Source organism: Bactrocera tryoni, chromosome 4 (genome assembly GCF_016617805.1).
Source record: "Bactrocera tryoni isolate S06 chromosome 4, CSIRO_BtryS06_freeze2, whole genome shotgun sequence".
NCBI classification, from domain to species: Eukaryota; Metazoa; Arthropoda; class Insecta; order Diptera; family Tephritidae; genus Bactrocera; species Bactrocera tryoni.
This window is the reverse complement of record NC_052502.1, coordinates 8,138,694-8,154,677: the sequence shown is the minus strand read 5'-3', so window position 1 is coordinate 8,154,677 and position 15,984 is coordinate 8,138,694. Positions and strand designations below refer to the sequence as shown.

At 33.3% G+C, this 15,984-nt stretch overlaps 3 protein-coding genes and 1 long non-coding RNA gene across 5 annotated transcripts; 2 read left to right on the top strand and 2 right to left on the bottom strand.

Moving 5' to 3' along the window:
* Positions 1–871: 871 nt before the first annotated feature.
* Positions 872–5,246, bottom strand: LOC120773863 (TBC domain-containing protein kinase-like protein). The gene is made up of 9 exons (XM_040103019.1): positions 4,848–5,246; positions 4,523–4,778; positions 3,698–4,457; positions 3,478–3,633; positions 3,237–3,414; positions 2,965–3,171; positions 2,616–2,887; positions 2,005–2,298; positions 872–1,945 (listed from the first exon to the last, which is right to left on the bottom strand). The coding sequence occupies exons 1-9, from the start codon at positions 5,047–5,049 to the stop codon at positions 1,841–1,843; spliced, it is 2,430 nt and encodes an 809-aa protein (XP_039958953.1). The 5' UTR covers positions 5,050–5,246; the 3' UTR covers positions 872–1,840.
* A 348-nt stretch (positions 5,247–5,594) lies between these two features.
* On the top strand, positions 5,595–7,039 carry LOC120773865. Of its 2 annotated transcripts, XR_005705196.1 has the most exons (6): positions 5,595–5,695; positions 5,944–6,102; positions 6,276–6,352; positions 6,528–6,584; positions 6,766–6,817; positions 7,007–7,039. It is a non-coding gene; the product is annotated as an uncharacterized LOC120773865 (long non-coding RNA). The 2 variants fall into 2 exon arrangements; XR_005705195.1 differs by lacking the exon at positions 7,007–7,039 and having other exon boundaries at positions 6,766–7,000.
* Positions 7,040–7,770: 731 nt separating this feature from the next.
* On the bottom strand, positions 7,771–9,100 carry LOC120773864 (40S ribosomal protein S2). The gene is made up of 2 exons (XM_040103020.1): positions 9,030–9,100; positions 7,771–8,646 (listed from the first exon to the last, which is right to left on the bottom strand). Exon 2 carries the CDS (start codon positions 8,643–8,645, stop codon positions 7,827–7,829), a length of 819 nt encoding a protein of 272 aa, XP_039958954.1. The 5' UTR covers position 8,646; positions 9,030–9,100; the 3' UTR covers positions 7,771–7,826.
* Positions 9,101–9,383: 283 nt separating this feature from the next.
* LOC120775479 (transmembrane protein 256 homolog) lies at positions 9,384–10,822 on the top strand. Its single transcript, XM_040105678.1, has 3 exons — positions 9,384–9,844; positions 9,912–10,205; positions 10,272–10,822. The coding sequence occupies exons 1-3, from the start codon at positions 9,749–9,751 to the stop codon at positions 10,413–10,415; spliced, it is 534 nt and encodes a 177-aa protein (XP_039961612.1). The 5' UTR covers positions 9,384–9,748; the 3' UTR covers positions 10,416–10,822.
* The last annotated feature ends 5,162 nt before the right edge of the window (positions 10,823–15,984 follow it).

Here is a 15,984-nt window from a genome sequence, read left to right as displayed (position 1 = left end):
AAAACTTCCGCAAAAAAGTCCGTTTTTGTGAAAAAATTTACTTACATCTTCGAAACTATTCGTCGGATCAGCTTAAAAATTTCGAAGAATATTTTCAAATATATTACATACATATGTATGTATGTATGTATGTACATTACATATAAATACATTCTATATTTAAACAAAAAATTATTTTTTCAAATTCGTAAGTGGATCTAACCTCTTTAGCGGTTAAGCTCTTTGCAAATAGTTTTATTGTTGCAAATTAAATCAAAATATGTATTCGAGAAGAGCCTGCTACAAACATACATACACATATTTGAAAACACTTCCCGACTGCAAACATATGCAAAAACTTTAGACCAAAAACTCAAAAATTAATGCTCGACTCGGCCCACAAAATCAACTCAGCGAACATAAATGCCAAAACGACTGAAGCATCCCTAAACTTATACTAACCACAGCCTGAAGAAGCTGAGCACCAGCTTGTAGGCACCATTAGACTGCAACTGCTCAGCTGTGCTTGAATGTAGCATATCTCTTGTTTACAACAAATGTAGAATAGCGAAGAAGTCCTGGAGGAAAATGCATTTTATAGACCAACTGCCAGCGATTATGTATAGATGTGTGTGTGTATAATTCGTTGGTTTATTGTGGAATAGTAGTTACTATTTTATAGTAAATGCTCACTATGTCTTAAGCAAAAGTACTGAACGTTAGAAAATGCTTTTTTCCACTAAACAAAACCAAAAAAAAAAATTGTAAATACAAATTTATATGTCCTTTTAGCTATTATATACATATAGAGTATAAAAAGTGAGTATTTCATTTTTGATAATTATATGTTTAAAGCAGATATGTAATCGCATATTATATAAGGTGTAAGATGTAATGAACTTTTTTATTTTTTTATTTAGTTAATATAAATGTAATTATTTATATATATTTAGTATACGTTTAGCAAAAGATATTTAAACAATATTATAAAGGAATAAAAAGTAATAACCACAGTAAAAGCGAACTTTTTTTCTTGTTAACTAAGCTTAGATATAAATTGCTTGGCGAGAGCCAGAACGTGTTGACATTTAGGCATAATTGTCAATGGAGATATACAAATTATTGAACAACAAATCAGTTGAAACCGACGCCACGCTTGCCATGCCGCCACCGAGTATATACTGTTACGAGGAGACAGTAAGCTATAACCAATTTCAATATATACCAAGCCTTTGGGAGAGTCTGAGACACGTACTTTAACCGATTTCACAAAATACATAAAAAACTTAAACTTTGATTGCAGCGAAGCAATAACACCGTGCACTATTAGAAAAGTTTCCTTACAAGAACTTGATTTTGATCGTTCAGTTCGTATGACAGCTATATGCTATAGTTATCCGATCTGAGCAACTTGTTCGAAAATTGTACCCTTGACTTTGAAAATAATTTATGCCAAATTTCGTAAAGATATCGCTTCAAACAATAAAGTTGTCCATACAAGAACTTGATTTTGATCATTGAGTTTATATGAAAGCTACATATGAAAGATTTCTTGGGGAGAAAGGGACGTGTGCAAAATTTCAAATCGATATCTCAAGACCTGAGGCACTACTTTGCGTATATATAGACAAACAGAAGGACGGACGGATCGATGAAAAAAGTTAAATCGACTCGGCTCCTCCCGCTGATCAGTTTTATATACATTTTATAGAGCTTTCAACGGTCGGTGGGTGCTACAAACTTCGTGACAAACTTAATATACCCTGTTCAGGGTACAATAAACGCTTTCTATGCAAGTATTGATGTAACGGTTACTGCCATGAGCAGAACGCACACCTCGGCTCACGAAGCGCCACGTTGGTTAAATGGAAATTAGTATGTTCGGTTCGATGGTGTGCAAAATATTGAAGCCTTTATGCAGGATGCAGACACGCATCACACCGCACTCCACTAAAAATTTTGAGAACTGAAAGGAAACCGTACTATAGTACCGTACATTAGAGGGAAAAGTTTAAAAGAGCTTACCTGCACAGCGTGTTCGTGTGTATTGCTAATGCATATGACAATCCGACCAAGCATAAGTTCCTCCAATTGCGGCACACCTAGTGCATCCAGACGCGGTTCGGACAATTGTGCAGCGACAAATGGCACATTAAGGCTATGTGGCACGCGCACATGTGAATATTCTACAGCACTGCGCAAATCCAGCGCACACATGTCGGTTGGCGCGTGATGCAGGAGATTCGTGAAGTCTTTGGCGCTAATACGCGGACACATCTCGGCTTGCAAGTGCGCCAGCGTAACGTCAGTTGTAATATCCTAAAAAAAAAACAAATATAAAAAAATAAAAAAATAAAAAATATAAAAAATAAAAAAAAAATAAAAAAAAAAAAAATAAAAAATAAAAAAAAAAAATAAAAAAATATATAAATAAAAAAAAAAAATAAAAAAATAAAAATAAAAATCAATAAAATAAAATAAATAATTAAATGTAACAAAAAAAAATTAAATAAGAATTAAAAAAAACGAGTAATTATAAGAATAAAAAACAGTTATATAAAAAAATTTTAAAAATAAAAATACAAAAAAAAATAAGTAAGTATAAATTTTTGTTTTCTTTTTTGTGTTCGTCTTACAAATTCAGTTAGAGGTTCCTCGCGTAGCACATGCAGACGATGTGAAACACTCTTCGGTGTGCATTCGTACATCTTTTGTGATTCTAAGACACAATTCTCCATTACGATATCCGGTAAATCGGAAAAGAGTAAAATGCATTCGTTAAAGCCAGAGCTAAGCAGCGTGCTCTTTAGCTGTTTTAGTATAGAGATGCCGATGAATAGCGGATATGAGCTATCGCCCAGCATGAGCTTGTCCCAGAGGTGCATAATCTTGTGGAGCGGGAAAACATCTGCAACGATAAGAAATATTTAAAAAAAAAGCATCAAAATAGTAGGAAAAAAACAAACCACAACAAAACAAACTTACGTGAAAACATAGTGAGAAACCAAGGTATAGCGAATAGCTCCGGTATAAAATTAATGCTTGATAAATGCTTAGCCAAAATTGGTTCATGGAATGCTGTGAGTTGTGAAAATTTGCACAAATATTCTTTAATAATCGCCGAATTGTCTTTAAGGAAAAACCACTGAAGATATTTCGGTATAAATTTGTATAGACTGAGGAACGCCAACTCTAGAGAGGATTAGCAAAATAAATTTTTGATTAATGAATTACATAAATTATGCGCTAGAAGTCACCTTCATTATTAAAGTTGAGATATAAAAATGGCGCTGTCAGTGAATCTAAACCCTGCCAATACACATATTGGGGATGAGCAGTCACCCAGGCTTTTAAAAGCCGTTTCAGTTTGCAGTGACCCACCGGCGACGATAGTAACTCATCATATTGATGACAGCGAGGTATGTCTACTTCGATCTGTTTATAAGTAATTCAATTAGAAAAAAAAACATATAATATTGAACATTTTGAGGCACTCACCTGACGATCGGTGGAGGTCGGCGTAAACTTGTCAATCTTCTCATAACTACCAATCGGTATTACATCGAGCAAGCAAGCCCAAATGGGACCACGCAAATATGGTGGTATATCCTTGGCAGCCTCCTTGCGTATCATGTCATTCGTATAAGGATAACCCTATAAAATGGAAATATTGAAATTGTAGCCACAATCACAACCTACACATATTTTCACCAATTACCTTAAGTAATCTCGAGAAAAGTCGCACGCGATAAAATTGATATTCGATATCTTTTTCACGTATAACGAGCGGCAATTGCGCCATACTCGCGCCGAAATTGTGTGGAAACTTCGGTGAATGTATTAGGGGGAAATATGCCATGGCCGGTAGATTGCATAGCTTTTCAAAGAGATTATTCAATTTTAGTGGCACCACACGATCATCCATGAGATAGCTCTGACTGCGTTTTGGTCCGACAATTGCGCCATTGAGGCAAACTATTTGCGGTATGGCTAATATTGGTGCTTCGCTGCGAATAAGGCCTTCTTTTTTCAATTCACTCTGGACATCGCCGCCAGCTAATTGCCACCAGTAGTAAATCTGTTCAAGTGGGCAACGCAATAGTAAAACGTTGGATTTGGGTGGTTCAGTATATGCGTATGTAGTGACATCTTTTGAAAAATATGGATGTGACAAAAGTTCCGTTGGCAGTGGGCGTTTTGATGGTGCAACATTTAAGCAGATTCCAACCAAAGCACGTAATTCCCCATTAATTTGCGCATATCGTTCCAGACAGTTGTGTTCCCGTGCGATTTTTTCGAATACATTTTCTACTTGTAGAAATGAAAGTATTTTACGCGTTATATTCGAGATTTTCATGCCAGACCAAAAGGTTGTCTGAAGTAGCAGTTCAGCCACAATCATGCCCAGTGACCAAATGTCGCTTTTTATGTTATTTTTCGCACCAAGAAATCGTTCCGGTGGCATGTAACGAACATTTCTGTCGATTTATTAAATTTAAAAAAAAAACATTTATCGCCATGCATTTATTTTCTCATAGCTTACCCGATGGGAAAGGGCACATAGTCTCCACACTTTGTCATATGATATAATCCGTAGTTGAAAATTTTTACATTATTACAGTCGTCCAAGAGTATATGTTTTGGTTCCAAATTATGTACAACCAAATTTTGCTCTGCTAACTCTTTAAGTGCGCAGACAATTTGGTAAAATATCCGAGTAATCAAAGTTTCAAGTAAAGCAACCCGTGATTTGTCCTGCAAAGTGGTGCCAAAGTATTCAGATACAACGATTGTACGTTCTGCATGTTAAAGAAAAAAACTTGTATTTTTTGATATGTCTTTGAAGGGGGCGTAATCTGCATACGTACCATGTTTCCCACGCACAAAATCTAAATATTGACACAAATGCGGATGTTTCAAATCTTTGAGCTTTTGCGCACGACCCAATATTGCAATCGAGTTTGGCGTCAGAGGTAAACCATTGCTACCACATACATCACCAGGATGTGTTTTCGCAAAGAAAGTGATTGCAGCCAAACGAGACTCAGGTTTACTTGATGATTGATGCATCTCATCAGAGTACAAGCGGTAACGTTCAACCAGCAAAATTTTATATTATTCTAGCAATACTAAAGCAACAACATTTTATTTAATACTGCACCGTCCATATATTGAATGATATTTGTTCGAAAAATAAATATAATATATTACAATGCCGTGCTAAAACAATTTAGCGAAAAAAATAATTGGAATGCGGCAAAAATTTGTATTTGTTTATTTAATCAGCTGATGCCCGAGTGAAAACACAGATGTGTTACATCAATTTTATAGTGTTGTTAAATTTTTGTTTAAATAAAAACAGATAGTATAAACAAATTAAATCATAATTGGACCAAGTTTTCAGAAAAGCAGTTTGGCTGAACAATTACTCTGATTAGATATGGATTTTTAAAATTTTAAAACAAATATGGTATACTTAAAAAAATACTTTGTTTATATTTTTCTCCTAAAACGGCAAGGCCAAAACTCGTTGAGATAAATAGGAAAGTAAGTTAGCTGCTTTTCTTACTCGCTGTTTTTCACTCGCTCTTTTCGACCGAGGCATGATCTACGAACTGGATATTAGCAAAGTTCTCTTTCCTCTTGAATTTCATCGCGTGCACATGTGTTAATTCTTCTTGAAGATTGGTGGCCCTCGGAGACTGAATTGACAATGGTAATTATTTCTTTACTGTTACTATTATGTATTTAAATTAGTGTTTAATTTTTGTTGATGATACCAGATGACGAGACTGAGTTTTGTATTTTATCGCATTCTTCTATGTATTTTTCATTGAAATTTGCAACACAAAATACAAGACAAATGATTAATCGGCAACGCTGAAAAACTGTTCCAAGTCTTATATTCACTTAAACTTAGTTACGTATAATATTAATTATATATGTATATTTTTTCTCTTATAGGAAAAGATAAAATCGAGAATTGAAGGACGCATTATGAAAGTTTCCTGACTTATTTTTGTTTAAAAAAATTGGAATGAATAAAAATGTATCAACACAGTTACCTAACAACGTGTTATGGATTTCGATAAATCCCTCTTGATGCAATGCTCGCATAAAATGGTACGCAAATTACACTTGCTTAAAAGATCTCATTATCTGATGAAAATTGCACAGACCTGTTCTGATATATTTTATGATAGACATGCTTATTTAATTACTGACTTAAAAATAAAATAAAATTATGTCCAGTTGCATAAAAGCAGATATTTCAAATATATGTTTTATATTTTTAGATACTCATGTAAACGGTAATGGATGTAATGGATTGACATAGTATCGCAACATTGGGAAGGACAACCAGTCGAAAACGGTTTGTACTTTTGTATTTAAGTTTTCTATATAGTTCTCTTATGATGAAACTCTTATTTCCGAATAACTTTTGTGGATTATAACAACTCAAGCTCAACAGGACTGATTTGCTATAACACTATTATTTTTCTCTATCAACTGGGAAACCCTTATAAAAGATTTTTTTATATTTTCAGGTCATTCACATGTGATCATCGAGAACTTAAAAAGGCGTATTCTTGATTTTGGGAAAGGTAATTATTGAAATCAATTGAAGTAATTGTAGAAGTAAATGATGATAAAACATGGCATTTCCTTTTGCGGTTTCCACCGGAAGTTTACTAATGACGGTTAGGACGTCTGATACTTAGTATTCCATAATTCCTTTTTATTTGATGTTCGACAAAAACTTAATCCATGTTTTTCCTTTTTCAGGTGTCTTCATATTTGGTATGCCCTTTACTATGATAGCAATGATGAATTAAAGGTGTGTGTTGTACCATGAAATTATTGTTTTAGATTTTATATGATGAAACCACATGGCTTTTCCTTTTGCGGTTTCCACCAGAAGTTCGCTTATGATGGCTAGGATTGTCTGATTAAACAAAAACTTATTAACACATTTTTTAAACATTTATATATTAAAGGCTAATAAATTGTTTTCCTTCAATTTCAGGTTTTGGATTTCAAAAGAAAGTTAAATAAAATAAATTAAAAAACATACAAATTTTGTTTGTCTTTTCAATATTAAGGATGAGATAGGAAAATATATAGAAAGTATAGCTTATGCAATATAAAGGTGTCATTAAAAAGTTCTGGAAAAAGTGTGAGAGGGCAGATGTATTGTACCAGCGACAGAAAGAATTCACTGATTGACGGAGAGTTGCCGACCAGTGGACTTGACCATATAAATGGTGTGGGTACGAATTATCCATCCAAAGACTGTCAATTCGACAGCATTCCTTAAAATTACTCCAAAGGTATTTTCAGGTGCTACAACAAGCTTCGGTGGGGAAATCGTAGTTCACGCATTGTAACATGTCGGATATTTATTGTCGGATGACTTTCCAGAAAATGCTTGACCTGTTCCCACATGCATTTGCATTATACAAACGGTCATTAATTACATTTCTCATATTATCGCTATAACAACCTAGTTCCTGTTAATTGCCTGGTTGCCCAACCGAAAGCATAACTTAATTATACAATTTTTCAAATTTATGCGACTGAAAATCACAATGAGGATATCAAATTTCAATCATTACCGCAATATAGCAAGGCAGAAAAACAAGTATCGCAATATTGGTACAATTATTTGCTTATTCTGCATTAAAACAATGATTTTTACCCCAGCAACATTCTACATCCATTAAAATTTCTATATTTACCAAAAAAATTTTGGGTAAATATTTGCCCTTAAACTAATAAAATAACAAGATATTTTGATTTTTTGTATTTATTTATTGGTTCTTAGTTAGAACTTCATTAGCATTTAATTAAGCTTCGACTTGGTGGCGAGGAGCACTTCCAGGCTTCTCAGCCAAGAAGTCAGCGAATTCCTGGTATGGAGTAGCACCCAAAGGCATTTCCTTCCACAAATCGGGAGTCAAGTATGCGTAAGTCTTGGCGATGGCAGCGTAGGTGGCCTTGGCAAAGTTACCCAAGGTACCAGTTGAACCACGAGCCGAGGTATAACAATCCTCAATACCAGCCATAGTCAAAAGTTTCTTAGGGACTGGAGCCGAGACAATACCAGTACCACGAGGAGCTGGGATCAAACGTACTGATACGGAACCACACTTGCCAGTAACCTTGCATGGCACGGTGTGGGGCTTACCGATCTTGTTACCCCAATAACCACGACGGACGGGTACAACCGATAATTTAGCCAAGATGATAGCACCACGAATAGCGGTAGCTACTTCCTTGCTGCACTTAACACCAAGACCAATGTGTCCATTGTTGTCACCGATAGCAACAAAAGCCTTGAAACGTGTACGTTGACCGGCACGGGTTTGTTTCTGGACAGGCATGATTTTCAATACCTCATCACGAAGAGCTGTGCCGACAAAGAAATCGATGATTTCGAACTCTTTAATTGGCAAAGAGTAAAGATAGATTTCCTCCAATGAATGGATTTTTCCATCACGCACTAAGCGACCCAATTTGGTAACTGGAACCCATTCCTTAGAGTCCTCCTTGCCTCCACGACCACGTCCACGGCCACGACCGCGACCACGTCCACGACCTCCACGGCCACCACGAGAACCAAATCCTCCACGGAAACCACCACGGGCTGGAGCTGCGTCCGCCATTCTGCAAAACAAATATACATATTTTTATTAGTCACACATTTGAGGTTATGTTCTGCGAGTGAAGCTACTATAAATGAAATCAGACACCTTTAAGCCATCTTTAAGTTACTAAGCAGATGCTAAATAACTTTCTGGAGGAAACCGCAAAAGGAAGATAAATTGTATCATCACAGATTACTAACATTTTATAAACATATTCTAGTAACAATATTTGATGAAGCCACGTGGTCTTCCAAATAACAAACTTTTATTTTCACTTTACACATATAATAAACAACTACGGGTTTTATTTAGGATTCAATTAATTAATTGAGTAATTTTTCAAAAGATTTTATGTTTTAATGAAAACTAAAATTAAATCCGAAACAAAAAATCTTGACTTACCTGTAGTTAAATCAAGTAATATCGGTGAAGGGAAAAAACCGAATGAACGAGTCAACGGATTTCGCTTTTTCAGGAACCATTTTGATAAAAACGGCGAATTGAAATTAATCGCTCGTTTTATACCGAGCTCTTATAGGGTTTGTTCCGAAAGTCATTTTAATAATTATAATTCATAAATTGTGAAAATTACAAAATCAAAACAATTTCTTATAGCTAAATTCGTAATTGTCAATTAACAATTTCATTTTCGCTACACAATTTTATCTCTGCAATGTTTTCAAAATCTTGTTTTTTAGGTACTATATACAATCTATATATTATTAAATTTTTATTTGCCATTATGTCATGCCCTGTATCCGAATTAGTTTGTTTGTGAAGGTACCTAAAATTTCTGCACTGAAAAATTATAAAGAAATTAATTTGAAAGTAAAAATAGTTTTATCACCCTAAAACAAAATAAGGTATTTATTTTTATATCGGCATCCCTGTGATAACCTATCACACAAATGAAAAGAAAATAATCGAAAACCGGTATCTTTATTTTGTGTTGTATTAATAAAAAATTTTGTGTAAATTGCTAAATAATATTCATTTCATCCTCATAATATCATTATATACATAAAAAATCGCTATTGTACGAATGCAACTGAAGATATTATACAGATAATAAACTATAAAAGAGAAAATAATAAGTTCGCAAAAATATCGAATTAACAAAAATGGCAATCACTGACACTTTGCATTACATTACCATTGGTAATCCCGTGAGCAAGGCTGTGATTTCCAGCACCACATCATTATTTTCCCGCGGAACGGTATGTGGATCGTTCTTTATTTTGTTTAAATTGTATAAAACTTCCCATATCTTTCATTTTAATTTAGACTTCAAGCACTAGTGCGCCTTCCGTGAAAGCTTCAACTGAAGTAGTCACCGCTAAAGTTATGGGGAGCGTAATTCCTCCACTATGGAAATTGGCAGGACGCAACCACCTTTTCGTGCGTTTAGCAGGCTTAAGCGGGGCTTCAGCCGTAATTCTCGGTGCAGTTGGAAGTCACAAATTGCACCCGACACACGAGAAGGATGAGATGAAAACAATCTTTGATACAGCCAACCGTTTCCATTTCTTCCACTCATTGGCTCTCCTTAGCGTACCGTTGGCTAAATATCCAGCTGTGGTAAGAAATCAAAGTTATTGTAGTTATATATATTTATAAACTAATACTGAATTATTTCAATTAAAGACTGGTGGTCTATTTTTGGTCGGAACTATATTATTTAGCGGTACTCTTTATTATCGTGCATTTACTGGTGATAAACAGTATGCCCGTTTTGCGCCATATGGCGGATTTTGCTTAATTGTCGGCTGGCTGACGTTATTGCTTTAAATATTGGAAAACTTAATGGCAGAAGGATGAAAACAACAAATAAGAACGATTTTGTGTTACATAAGCAAATATGAACTGCAATTCAACTAATGTACACATATCCATGTATACTTATACTTAATTTAATAATCACAGAATTAAATGGTCTTTGTTATTAATGAATGTCATATGATTTGAAGTGTCTGCAAATCGGCGTAATAGGAAATTTCAATAAATTTGATTTTTAATGGTCATTCTTAGATAACAATAATGTGTACAATATTTGACTATAAAACATACGTATAGCGCTTAAGTAATTGAATGTATTCAAATAAACGCGCGTTGAATTGGCCACAACACATTCGCAATGTAAACATTTCCAATAAAACGAAATCAGCAATGCTGAATGCGGGCGAAGATTATTCAAATTTGGTAGTGTTTTAAATTAGTTTTAAAAATTTTAAATATAAAAAGTGTAAATATTATGTTGCATTGTGGGAGGAAAATACGAAAAATGAACGAGGTGACCGGAAAATAATTAGAGACAGGTCTAATTTGATGAGCATCGTAAAGGTGTACCATAGTGAAAAAACGTAAGTTAAGTTTAATTACTTAAATTTATTTGTGTTTTTACTCATAATTAAATTAAAAAAAAAAAACATTCGCTTATACATGGAATCAAGGATTTAATGTCTGGCGAAATTTGCAAAACATATAAATTTTGCAATGTCATCACTGATAATCCGTGTCAAATTTAATCATACGTTTTTTCATATTATGCTTTTTACTATTTGAGATGAAATATGTAGTACAGTTAATTTTTAGTAAAGAATTGTAAACATTAAAAACAAAATTGTAATGCTTCAAAACATTTTAAATGCATGCTTTACGGCTTTAAATTGCAGCTCTGGGGTCTGATCACGATTATTATACTTATCGAATCAAATATCGACAGTTTGTCGATCAGTGTAGTATTTGAAAGCTAATTATTAAAGAAAATAGGAAATAATTACGAAAAACGGGAATTGTAGAAAGAGTAAAAAAAGTTTAAAAATTTTGTTTTATAAGTTTTTAAAGCTTTTTGTTAATAATATTCAAAGCCAGTGTGAATTTTTGAAAATACTTTTTTTAGTTTTACCTATAAAAGGCAATCGATTTAGTTTGCAGAAAAAAAAAACTTAAATGAATATTGCCTCTTCAATGATGTCCTGGGAGTCAAAACCCAAACATTGCATACGAAAACTCTTTAAACCCTAATAAATCAACAAGTCTCCGCGTGACATTAACCACTAATTTCAAACACAATATTTTATCGCTATTTGGTGTAACTGCCACAACAAACACTGTAAAGACTAAATTTTAAATCACATTTTGCATTTGCTCCTGTTATCAATTCTGAGAAATGCACTTTTTTGAACGCAACCGGCTGACAGTTATAAATATATGTAACTATTTATTGAACAGCCAAATGCGTTGACTATGGGGTTTCCCGTAATTTGAAACAACAAAAATGAAGTTTGTTGCAGAGAACTGGTTTAAAATTCAATGTTATTTACTGCTTTGGGCTCAACATGCACATGCATGAACATGAACATAACGTACTGTTGTTATGTATGTATGTAAATATGCGTGGAATTAACACTAAGTAAATTTTGTGCGCCACCGAAATTTCGTATGAAGCAATTAAAAATATTTAAAGCAAGTTTCTAAGCGCAAGATGTGTGAAGCCAAGTTCATTAGCTGCGTTTTCTGTGAAGTGTAATATGTGCGTAAACAAAACCGAATGTTCTCAGAATAGTTGCATAGAGAAGTATCAGTTGAAAGTTAGTTAAGGAACACACCTGGTGTCATTTCTGAGAATTTAAAAAAAAGTCGTCTGTATTAATATTTTGAGATTATATACATACATACATATGTATGTATGTATATTGTATATATGTATGTATATATGTATACATAGTTAATGAAAAAAAATAAAAAAAATCCAAAACAAAAATAATTTTAAGCGAGTTATTTACATTTTTTCAGGTGACTGAAAAAAGTTCTGAACTGCTATGCATTGATTGTAACCTTCACTGTGATTAAGAGATTATATACAGTTAGAATTTTCAAAAAAGCTATTTTTTTAATTGTATTTTCTTAATTTACATATTTTTAAGATTACACACATTTCATATCGTCCCGGTGAATATTTTCGAGGTTACACGCAAATTTGAAAAGGCGCTTCAGAGTGCTTTATATAGTGCATTTCAAACTTTAAACACGTTTTTCTCAAAGTGGTGTTTTCAAACTTGGTGACAAACTTTACTCGAAAACAGCTAAACCCATTAGTCTCAAATTTTAACACGAGCTTCTTAAATATATTTTTTAGTAATTAATTAAAAAAAATTTTTAAACAATACAATTTTTTTAACAAATTAAGTTAAAAATTTTGTCAAAAATCGATTCTTGTTTTTAGAAACTGCCATTTTGTTAAACAAATTTATTTTGAGTATTTCTCCTACTAATTACTCGATTTAACATTACTTTAACCAAATCTGTTTGCTTTTTTAATTTTAGAGGATTCAGTTCAGAGATATAGTGATCAACGCAAAACGTCTTTTTGGAGAGGAGCTCCCGGAGATCAGATGTAGTTCTTTTCCAAATAAATATTTTTACTAATACTAAGTCTTTAATTTCAGGGGTTGAAGTTCAGAGATATAATGGTCACCGCAAAACGCCTTTTTTGAGAAGAACTCCTGGAGATCAGCTGTTGTTCCTTTCCAAATAAATATTTTTACTAATACTAAGTCTTAAAATATAGTTTAAAAGTAGTCTCAGAAACAATTTTGGAAAATTCGCTTTTTTCGGCCTTCTAACTGTATATAACCCCTTAAAGGCAAAACAAAATATAAACAATTATTAATCTTTAAGGTAGTGCATATACAAAAACATAGGATTGTTTAAAAGAATTTATAATAAAAAAAATGACAAATTTTAAAAAATATGTCAAATTCTGGTCAAAAAGCATCAAGCTGAATGCAACTACTTTCAAAATACTCGTATTATGTGTTATTATTTTTATCTAGTAAAAAAAATATTTTTGGCCTGTCATTTCTCATACATTTAACAAACTGTAAGTTCGTTGTTCAGGAAGACATATACAAAATTAGCAAAAAATAAAATCCAAGTGATGATTTTTCTTCGAGCTACAACTGCAACCAATTTAAAAAATGTAGTTTTTCAGAAAAAAAACTTGAAAGGTAAAATGATTGAGCTGACGGCTACACTTTAGAAGGCTGTCACTTTAAAAATCGTAAAAATATTGATTTAAAATTTTTTGTATAATAATGTAATTTAGAGGACGAAATAATTATGAAAAAATATATAAAATACATGTATGTACATATGTATAGTATGTATAAAAATCTCTTTTCGAAGCTCCACACTGGCTAACCGTTAAAAATTTCGAAAGCCGTGAAATTCAATAGAATTTTCACATTTAATATTATATTTTCATTTAAATACCAATGCATGTATGTATGAGTGTATTTGTTGACCAATAATACAGTTATAACTCCAAATACACACCAACTTATAGTTTCAACCCGCTTTTGGCGCACTAAATATAAATAAAAATAAATCTAGTTGGCAGTAACAGCCGCCTAGTATTTAAATGACAAAACAAACTACTAAATAAATCTCAAATTTAAAGTACGCGTATGTACACATGTATAAATAATAAAAACAAAGATTATAAGCCAGCGAAAGACATACATACATAAGCCAGTACGTTCCAGGTTCGAGTGATTACGCCAAGTAAATACACACACACACACACCAACGTAAGCACATGCACCCATACATAAGTAGCAAGTTGTACATAACGGTGCGCGGCTACAATGTGCAATACTTCGCATCTCGTCTTTGTGTTGATAATCTCCTCAACGTACCTGAGAGATAGCTAGTAGAAGCTGCGAGTATATCTAATGTGAAAAACAATATCATTTTACAATGTGTCCCGAAATAAAGTGCTTTAAAGGGGGAAAACGGGGAGAAAGAACTGAAATATATGGTATATAGCATCCGGAGCTATAGTCAAGGTTTCGTTTGGATGTTACACTTGTGTGACGCCTTCGCAACGAACAAACCAATAATCCAAATGGAAATGAACCTGACAACTTTATTGCGCACTTCTAGAAAGTGTTTAATAACGCAGCCATTGGACGGACACGATGTCAAATAAACACATGGATATATAATGCGCTGTTGGAATGTTATGTTAACACTTTATTTGCCGTTATTTTCCATTAAACTGGGTTCTAAACCTGATAATTCTCTTAAGGAAACATAAAGTCGTACGTGGTTGATTACGCGGTGATTAGTATAGTGGATAATATGTTAAGCCTAAAATGCTTTAAGGGGTATAGAAAAATAAAACTGAATTTGAAATGTAGAGGTTTACACATAATGATTATCATTAATTAGGAATAAAACTTTATAGAAATGTAAATGCCAGATTATGCTTATGATTCTACACGTCTAAAACTTGAATAAAAGCAAGGCTATATGAATTTTTTATGGGGTAAATTAAAAAAAAATAATTTTAAGATTAAAAAAAATAATTTTAAGTTTTTAAAAAATAATTTTTGCTTTAAAAATTACCAAATGCATAGCCAAGAAGCATAATTTTCCTACTTGCTGAAAAAAAATCTTCGAAAGTTACGTATACGGCGTGTACACCCTGTGGTGGTTTTAGACAATTTGAAACTGTTAAAAATAATTATTGCTGCATCCATTTTAAATACTTAAATTGTCAGTTTCAAGCCGAATAAATACGAATCCTTCTGTTAAAAGCGTGCTAATAGTTCTCTCGTCACTACCAGCTAACCATTTGCGGCAGAAATCTCAATTATAGCACACCACTGCAAACTATAGAGTAGCTGTGAGGTGAATTCAAAAATATCGGTCGCGTGCCAATCTATTTCTGTTTTGCATTCGCAAATCAGCACAACCCCCCGGAGTGAGTCATAAAATGTAAATTTTAACCTAAATGCCATAGGTAATATGAGAAATATAGTATAGCATGCACTGGAATGAGTCGTATATACCAACAAAACAATAATATTGTTAGCGCCATCTGTACTATAACCACATAGGAAATACTCGTAAAACGCTAAGTCGCGCGACTTGTTGCTAAAAATGATAAAGCCAAGTTGTCTCCTCAAATTCCAAGTGACTGAGCGAGCGTGTATTATGCGCGACACATCCACCGGCTTTTTTAAATATACAACGCGAATTTTTTATGGTTTTATGATCGGAGCTAAGCGCTAAATAGCCGAATAATATATGACAGATGACACCTCTGACACTGCTGACAACAACGAGGGGGTGGTGTGGCGTTCTAGCGTTCTAGCGTTGTGCAATTTGTTACATACCTACATGCTGTTGTATATACGCTTATATACATATGTATATGATAGTGTAGATAGCCAATTGTTGGTGCGCTGTTTTTGAAAAGCAGTGTAAATAACAGAAACCTCTAATATCATATTTTAAAATCACAACGTGACATAATTCATGGAAATATTTAAATAGTTTTATTACTAAC

Excerpts from the sequence above, each read along its gene's own strand:
- LOC120773863 (XM_040103019.1), bottom strand. The coding sequence starts at position 5,049 with ATGCATCAATCATCAAGTAAACCTGAGTCTCGTTTGGCTGCAATCACT. Across the intron at positions 3,415-3,477 it reads CGACCTCCACCGATCGTCAG|ATCGAAGTAGACATACCTCG; the intron begins GTGAGTGCCTCA and ends ACTTATAAACAG. Across the intron at positions 1,946-2,004 it reads CACACGAACACGCTGTGCAG|TTCTCAAAATTTTTAGTGGA; the intron begins GTAAGCTCTTTT and ends GTTTCCTTTCAG.
- LOC120773864 (XM_040103020.1), bottom strand. The coding sequence starts at position 8,645 with ATGGCGGACGCAGCTCCAGCCCGTGGTGGTTTCCGTGGAGGATTTGGT.
- LOC120775479 (XM_040105678.1), top strand. The coding sequence starts at position 9,749 with ATGGCAATCACTGACACTTTGCATTACATTACCATTGGTAATCCCGTG. Across the intron at positions 9,845-9,911 it reads CATTATTTTCCCGCGGAACG|ACTTCAAGCACTAGTGCGCC; the intron begins GTATGTGGATCG and ends ATTTTAATTTAG. Across the intron at positions 10,206-10,271 it reads TGGCTAAATATCCAGCTGTG|ACTGGTGGTCTATTTTTGGT; the intron begins GTAAGAAATCAA and ends TTTCAATTAAAG.